At 64.3% G+C, this 7,919-nt stretch overlaps 1 protein-coding gene across 1 annotated transcript; it reads left to right on the top strand.

Moving 5' to 3' along the window:
- Positions 1 to 604: 604 nt before the first annotated feature.
- Positions 605 to 6,616, top strand: LOC142031543 (maestro heat-like repeat-containing protein family member 7). The gene is made up of 15 exons (XM_075029186.1): positions 605 to 731; positions 1,034 to 1,098; positions 1,203 to 1,352; positions 1,539 to 1,693; positions 2,022 to 2,169; positions 2,436 to 2,623; positions 2,713 to 2,850; positions 3,378 to 3,492; positions 3,950 to 4,087; positions 4,342 to 4,518; positions 4,652 to 4,807; positions 5,149 to 5,250; positions 5,672 to 5,774; positions 6,041 to 6,097; positions 6,411 to 6,616. Exons 1-15 carry the CDS (start codon positions 605 to 607, stop codon positions 6,614 to 6,616), a joined length of 2,025 nt encoding a protein of 674 aa, XP_074885287.1.
- Positions 6,617 to 7,919: the final 1,303 nt, after the last annotated feature.

The following is a 7,919-nucleotide window of genomic DNA, read 5'->3' as shown; positions in this document are numbered from 1 at the left end:
GCAACAACTACAAAGAAAATCACCCATTTTATGGATTGGGTTTGCTTTCAAACAAGTTGGACATCCTCTCTATCCGCATCAGTACTGACTCCCATTTGTGCAAATTTGGCTCCTGTGTGGGGATCCCTGAAAAACTTGTCCTTGGAGGTGTCCACAAATATTCTCCCAGCCCTGAGCCACCAGTTGTTTCCTGCCTGTGTGTTGCTGGCTGGATTGTTGAGGGGTCCGAGGTGCCTCCTTAGCCGGCACCTATGGAGCTCCTTCAGTGCTGTTCTGCTGTGGGGCAGGTTTTCTGGGCTGTGAGAGACCCCAGAGCATGGGCACATGGCAGTGTGTCACAGGTGTGACCCACCATGACATGGGCACCGCCAATTGCATGACACGTGGCAGCGTGTCACAGGACCCTTTGTGACCCTCCGTGGTATAAGCGCTGGCAGGGACGCGGCCACCCCACAGTGCCCGGAGGACGCGACGGGACAGGACGGGGCAGAGCGGGGCTGCGGCTGCGCAGCCACCTCGTTCCCTGCTGACCTGCGTCCGCGGCGCTTTTCCGAGGCATCTCCCATCCCTGTGGCAGGAGCCCTCGAGGCCGGGCCTCGGCGGGATGGCAGAGAGACCCCCCAGCGTGCCCAGGCTGGCCTGGGTGGCATGGGAGGAGGAGGAGAAAGGCACTGAGGATGCCCCAGCGTGGCAGCCTGATGAGGTGGAGGAGGTCCAGCTGCTGCAGGCGGGTGAGTGGCTGAGCTGGGCCACGGGGCCAGTGGCTGCAGCCGGCTTGGCCCCATCCCATCCCCTGTGGACATCCCCAGCGAAAGAGGGGAAGAGGGGACGGGGCCGTTCCCCATGGCCGGGCGCCGGCCACGCTCCATCCACTGGGCACCCCCAGCCCCAACCTGCGGGCAGAGAGATGGGGGTCAGAGTCCCCAGCAGCCCCTGTCCCGGGGCTGGCCCTGCCTGGGGAGCGCAGGGCTCGGCTGTGTTCTCCAGCCTCTCCTGCAGCCCCTCAGCTCTGCTTGTGCTCGGTCTTTGCCAGATCCAGACTGGAACCTGCCAGAAGAGCAGGAACACGCCCAGGCCCTCTTCCACAGCAGCGCACAGGTATCCGCAGCCATCCCCACCTGGGCTGGGCCTGGTCTCACTGCTCAGCCGAGCACCGCCGTCGGGGCACTCGATGTGACGTGCCTCTCTCTTCCCTTCTGTAGAAGTTTTGGGAATCCCTCGAGCCCTCTGAGCGTGAAGACGCCACCATCGCGGCCGTCGAGGGCATGGCAGACTCGGACTCCTATGATGCGGAGGCTTGTGCTGCCATGCTGGATGTGCTTGTGGAAAGTGACGCCTCCAGATTGCAGCATGTAAGTAGCCTGTCGCCAGGGCTCGAGCGCCCGGAGGAGATCGTGTGCCCCCGAGGCCGGGTCCGCTGGGCACCCAACAGCCTTTTAGGCCAGCAGAGTGTGGTGGGAAGGGAAGCACTTCTCGGGGGAAGCTGGGGAACTGGCTCGCTCTGGCAGCACTCCAGCTCTCAGCCATGTCTCCTCCAGGTGCCGAGCATCGTGAGGTGCATCTACCGGTGGCTCGTGTCCAACACGCACGTGTCTGCTGAGCACAGGCTGGACAACAGCCTTCTGGAGCTGACCCACGCGCACCCCCATGACGTGGCGGTGACCCTCCTGCGCTGTGCCCCATCGTGCGACAGGTACAGGGCCCACCTGCCTTTCGAGCCCATCAGGCTGTAGAGCCTGTCGCAGGTGGGCTGTCAGAGAGACGGAGATTTTCAGGACCTTCCGGCCCCTCCGTTTCCCAGCCCTGGCACGACAGCCCCAGAGCCCGCTGCCGTGCTCCCTCCCTGCCCCTCAAGGCACCGTCGCTCGGCTGCCTGCTGCCCGCAGGGGCAGGCCTGCTGGGTGCTGCTGGCGAGGGGCAGTGGGCAGAGGCAAGGCCGGCAGCCAGCCCCAGCCCCCGCGGTTGCCCAGGCCGCGGCGCTGTGGCCAAGACCCCTCTGACACAGAGCTCTGGGCCTGCAGAGCTGCTGCGACCATGTGGAGGGTGATGGTCTCCGGGAGGAGCACTGCAGAGCAGGTGCTGCGGGAGCTGGTCTGCGTGCTGGAGGACTGGCCGCTGCACAGCACGTGCACCTCCGATGGGGACAGCGCAGATGTCTTTGCCCTGGCTGTGAGTTTCTGGCCCAGGCCTTTGCTCGCCCCCAGGGTCGCCTCTCCGGGCGGCTCTCCATCCCCCCCCACCGCTGCATCTCCCTGCCTCACGCGGTGGGCTGGAAACCTGGGTTAGGGGCAGGTGTAGGGGCAGCCAGGGCGGGTGCTCCCCCTGCGTCTCCCGTGGCCCAGGGCAGCGCCTGAGCCTCACCCTCCCGTGCTCGGGCCCTGCCGTGGGGACATCTCGGCACTGAGCGCTGTCTCTGGGCGGTTTGTTTTCTGCAGGCAACCAGGGTGCTGCAGGAGATCCTCCGGCTGCCCAGGCGCCCACGGAGGTTGGACGTGCTTTTCCCCCGCATCTTCCTGGCTCTGCTCTGCCAAATTTTCTTTGCCACAAAGCAGATGCCAGAGGAGGTCGATACCTTCTGGAGGGGATGCCAGCAGGAAGGCTGCCCTCCCACCAACCCCAGCAGGTGCTCCACTCCGGTCCTCCCATCCCTCCCGTGGCCCCGGAGCCAGGGCCTGGGCTCCCAGCGTGACCTGGGCTTTGCTCTGCACACAGATTTGCAATGCTGACTGTGAAAGCACTGCTCTGCCGCCTAGACTATGACGATATGGTGTTTGAAGTTGAATGTAAGCGTGGCTGGGACACCCTCCTCAGCGCTGAGACCCACCATTGTGCAATGGGTCTGCTGGCCAGGTAAGAACCCCCTCGTCCCCGCTCCCCCCGCCATTTCTCCCCCGCACATTCACTGGGGCGCCCCGCACAATCCCCTTGGTCGTGGGTGAGAGGGACTTGTCACCAAGGGATGGCCCAGCAGATTAGAAAAGCCTGGGAGAGGTGGGTGCATACGAGACGCCACCTCCCAGAGCACCAGTGTCCCCTCCCGTGGGGCCTGGGCTGACGGCACAGAGTGGGGGGGGTCTGTCTACAGGCAGCCCTACTGACGGCAGCCCGCCGGGGCAGGGCAGGGTGCACTGAGGGCCAGCGACAGAGCCTGGGGGACACGAGTGCCCTGTGGGCAGGAAAGGGGTCTTCCCAGAAGGGAAGGCTTCAGGGCAGGAAGGGTGTTTTGCCAGTCTCCTCCCCAAAAGGAGCCTGCTGGTGTTGGCCATGCCTTTCTCCTGGCGAGGGGCGGTGGAGAAAGACCAGGCCTCTGTGAGTCAGTCCGGGGAGAGGTTTGCCCACCCTGCTCGGCGTCAACGGTGCCTTCTTCCCCCTGCCAGACAGGTGTGTGGTATCTCGAGGAGGTTGTGTTACAGGATCGCAGGCCACCTTGTCAAGCTGCTCAGGAGGAAGAAGCAACTCTGGGAGGTCCCCGCCATGGCGTTCCTTGTCGAGGTGAGCCTGGTGGCGAGTGCTGCCTCGCTGACCCGGCTCTCACCACTACTCTGCCCTCTCGTAGCCGCAGCTGCGGGGGGAGCCCAGTCAGTGGAGCTGGGGCAGAGGGTGGACTCCGCTGCGTGCCCTCGGCCCCTTGCTGCTGGGGTGACACTTGTCCCCAGCTGTGTTTCGTGCCTGCCTTGTGCCAGCTCTCGCTCTCCCATCGCGGCTCCTCAAAGTCCGAGGAATCAGAGGCTGCTGAGGGCTGGGAGGCACAGCAGAGCACGTGAGCGACCTGCACCGTGTGCCCCGCGGCACAGGGCAGGGAGCCCAGGGGGTCTGCGCAGCCGCTGCTGCCTTTGGGCTCGGCTGACTGGGACGGTACCCGCGCCCTGTGCTGCTGGCTGGACCCAGCCCTGTGCGGTGGTGGAGTCCTGCTGGCCAGGCACCCCTGTCACTGCTCTGTGTCTTTCAGCTCCTGGTCTACCCTAACGTAAGGCGTTGGGGTGACAACATCCTGCAGCTCGTCCCAACGTACCTGCAGAGCAAGTGCAGAGTGATGCGTCGCCTGGTGCTCAGAGGCCTCCTGGCGCTCTGCAAGACACCCTTGATGGTGAGAAGGGGCAGCCGGCTGAAGGTGTGCTGGCAGCGTGGGGCTGGGTAACACAGTAGCTTGGACTTGGCTGGGCTTCGGGAGCTGTGGCAGCTGCTCCCAGCTCTCCTGGCTCCCCGTTCACCTGCCCGAGTCCTTCGGGGCAGGCCTTTGGCTTCTGGGCCCCGAGGCAGTGGTGTGGGGTTGAACCTCTGGAGCGGTTTTGGCAGTGCAGCCATTCATGGATTCACAGCACAGCACTGTGTTCCACACAGGCCAGAAGAATGCAGCCCCTGCTGCAAAGGCTCATAGACTTACTGATGGATGCAGACGGGGAGGTGGTTGGGATGTCCCTCTCCGTGCTCAGCAAGGTGCTCCGGGCCACAGGCATCCCAATTGGCAGCCCCATCACTCTGCAGCTGGCTGATAGGCTCCGGCCACTCTTTGACAGCGTAAGGCTTTGTGCCCCTCACCACGGGCGCTGGGTGCTGCTGGGAAACTTTGCGCCCTGTGGCTTGTCAGACCCGTGCCCAGGTGGGCCGGGAGCAGCCGGTGCTGAGGTCTTGCCCTCGTCCTTTCCACCAGGACACCAACCACGTGCAACTGCTCTCCATGCACCTCTTCCGAGATGTGATGGAGTTTGTAGTGGAAGAGGGAAAAAAGCCGCTGAAGCAGCACGTGCACCGGAGCCTGATCCCGCTGCTTTGCCACTTGCATGATGAGAACCAGCACGTGGCAGAGGTGAGGATTTCCGAGCTGCCGGTGTCCCCGTGGCAGGTGGCTCAGCTGCCTCCTGCCCTGGCGCCTCGCGGACTGCAGCGCTCCAGCCTCCCCCTGTCCTTGACTACAGAGCAGCAGCTCTGGGGGACCTCTGTCCTGCTGCCCTGGCAGCACCAGGTGCCCGAGATGGGGCTTGAGCCACTCCTCTGCCCGGGTGCCAAACCTGTCGACAGACACGTTCCCCAGCTGCTGCATCTTCCCACCAGGGGCCAGGACAGGCCCCGAGCCTTGCCCACGTGCAGGGGACACAGGTCCTGTGTGCGGGGCAGCGGTGCCATCTCCCAGTCTCTGCTGCTCTGCAGGCCTCTCGGGAAACCCTGCTTCAAGCTATCAAGTTCCTGAAGAACAGGAAGCTCCAGCAGCTGCTGGAGAGGGAGCAGACATGGGTGGTTGGCAAGTACCTGGTAAGGATGGCCCCAACGCCCCAGTCCCAGCCTGGAAAAGCCCCCTGCCCCCAGTGCCCAGTGCGTGGGGCTGGCAGCTGTGCCCTGCCCGCTGCTGCAGCCCATCGCCACCAGCCTGCCCCCCACACACGCTCCCTTCCCTCGGGCGTGTGGCCCCGTGGACTCTTCTCCAGGCTCCTCTCCCTCCTCGAGCCCCGGGTGCCGACGACGGAGCCCCAGCCCAGCTGGGCTTTGGCAGCAGGGTGGCACCGCGGCTCCCTGGGCAGCACCCAGCCCTCTGCTCCCTCCAAACCCCGGCACTGGCCGGCTGCTGGCTGGGCGTCAGGGGTGTCCTGGCAGGAAAGGCAGGGTGCAGGGAGCGCCCGACCTGGGGGCAGAGTCTGCACCAACCCTTCCCTCCATCCCCTTGTGCTCTCTCCAGCTGGCAGAGTACAGCAGCAGAGTGGACGAGTACCTGCAGCAGTGCGTGCTGTACCTGCAGAGCCCACAGGCATCCATGCGAGAGGCGGCCATCATGGTCCTTGGTGAGCCACAACTCCCCCGGGGTCCCTCCCTGCCCCACCGCAGCTTGGCCCCAGCCCCGGCTGCTGCACCGGCAGCAGGAATTGGCCCTGTGGCTGTGGAGCCCCGACTCCCCGATGCAGGGCCAGGGCACCCACGGGGCTCCCTGCCGCCCTCTCCCACCCCTGCCCTTGGGCGTCATGCTCTGGGAGGACCCCAGGCTCAGCCCTGCCAAGGGGAGGAGCGCTGCTGGGGCCAGCAGGATTTGTGACGGGCTGCGTGTTCCTAGGGCTTGCCGGGCGGCACGTGGCGCATCAGCAGGTGAAGCTCCAGGTCATCTACAAGGGTGAGTGAGGGCAGCAGGGTGGGTGTCAGTGGGGACTGGCAGGGAGGAGGAAAGACCCTGGGCTGGGAGCTGTGATCCCTGTCCCAGCTGGGGAGAGCTCTGCTCCTTGCACGGATGAGGGGCAGCGTGGGCAGAGCAGAGAGAGCTTTCAGGGGCACGTGGCGTTCGTGGCCAGCACCTTCCGGCTGATCCTGTCGGCCCCTGCTCCCTCCTGGCCATGGGAAGAGCTGGGTGGGGCGGCCCTGGCAGGAGGCGTTCCTGGGGTCCCCGCAGATCCGGGTTCTGACCTCGTCTCTCTTCCTCTCTGTCCCAGCCCTTCAAAGCACGACAAAAGACGTCAGCGACTCCGTCTCAAGCCTGGCAAGTCAAACCCTATTCCTGCTAAGAGCCGCAGAGAGAAATCCCCCCTCCAGATTCAGGCTGCAGGTGCTGCAAGAGCGATTCCGCAGGGCGTGGAGGAGGCGGCCTTCTCTCTGGGACATTGGCTTCCTGTGCTGCTGGAGCTCTGTGCAGAGCTGATCCCGGGAGCTCCGTGTGCTGGGGCCACCTGAGGCTGTGGGGAAGGCTGGGTGGCTCCTGGCCTCTCCCTGCCCAGGGATCAGCTCTTCTCTAAGAGCGCTTTCTTTCACCCCGGCGTGGGAATATGAAATCCATGTCATTCTACGCAGAGGCCCAGGAGCATGAAAGGGAGAGAACAATAAATGGCTTTTAGACCTGCGTAACTTCATACTTTCTGAGGGGAGCTGAACCTAACAGCTGTAGCTGCCAACACTGTGTACAGATGCAGAAACGAACCTCTGGAGGAAGAAAGAAAAAGAACAAAACCAAGCAAGGAAGCGATCGCATTTCTAGGCTGTGCGATCGGCTTTATTTCTGTAGCTTGTCCCAGGTAGTACGTGCTTTCCCAGGGCAGGACTTGGCCATCTTCTGGTGGTGGCGAGCAGCACGTGAATGGCTGTACCGCCAAATCTTGAGCTACTTCTCTTCTGCCCATCTTTTTCCAACCAGTGGGTCTTGCTTTGGTCCCCAGTATCCCCAGGGCATTGGGGAAGAGGAGAAAAAGGGTACTTGTGCTCAGCAACACTTGCCCAGGCATGCAACGTGGTAGGAAAGGTGGCCAGAAAGGCCTTCACCCTTCGGTTCTTCTGCTGAAGCCTCAACGCTTGCAACAAAGCTCACGGGCAGAGCGCCTGAAAAACTCGTCCTTGGAGATGCCCACAAATATTCTCGCAGCCCTGAACCGCCAGTTGTTTCCTGCCCGTGTGTTGCTGGCTGGATCGTTGAGGGGTCCGAGGTGCCTCCTTAGCCGGCGCCTGTGGAGCTCCTTCAGTGCTGTTCTGCTGTGGGGCAGGTTTTGCGGGCTGGGGGAGAGAGACCCTAAGGGGCCAGGGTGGTGGGAGGCCCTGAGAGGATGGGCTGGTGAAAGACCTTGAGGGGCCAGGGCGGTGGAGCGCCTTCAGGTGCATCAGGGCAGCGGGAGGCCCTGAGGGGACGGAGTGGCGGCAGGCCATGAAGGGCTGAGGTGCTGGGGAGGTCCTGAGGTGGCGACAGGAGGCCCTGAGGGCACACGGTGGCGGGAAGCCATGAGGGGACGGAGCGGTGGGAGGCTATGAGGGGACGGGGTGGTGGCACGACTTCAGGTGCATCAGGGCAGCGGGAGGCCCTGGGGGAATGGGGCGGCAGGAGGCCCAGAGGGGACAGGGGTGGCGGGAGGCCCTGAGGAGGCGGGGGGTGGGCAGCCCTGAGAGGACGGGGTGGCGGGAGGCCGTCAGGAGCCCCCACGCAGCCACCTCGTTCCTTGCCACCCTGCTTCCGTGGTGCT

This window comes from Buteo buteo, chromosome 5 (genome assembly GCF_964188355.1).
Source record: "Buteo buteo chromosome 5, bButBut1.hap1.1, whole genome shotgun sequence".
Taxonomy (NCBI): domain Eukaryota; kingdom Metazoa; phylum Chordata; class Aves; order Accipitriformes; family Accipitridae; genus Buteo; species Buteo buteo.
The sequence above is the reverse complement of the archived record's forward strand: the minus strand, read 5'-3'. Positions and strand labels throughout refer to the sequence as shown.

Coding starts and splice junctions, on each gene's coding strand:
- LOC142031543 (XM_075029186.1), top strand. CDS start 605: ATGGCAGAGAGACCCCCCAGCGTGCCCAGGCTGGCCTGGGTGGCATGG. Junction 1,353..1,538: donor ACGCCTCCAGATTGCAGCAT/GTAAGTAGCCTG, acceptor TGTCTCCTCCAG/GTGCCGAGCATCGTGAGGTG. Junction 4,808..5,148: donor AGAACCAGCACGTGGCAGAG/GTGAGGATTTCC, acceptor GCTGCTCTGCAG/GCCTCTCGGGAAACCCTGCT.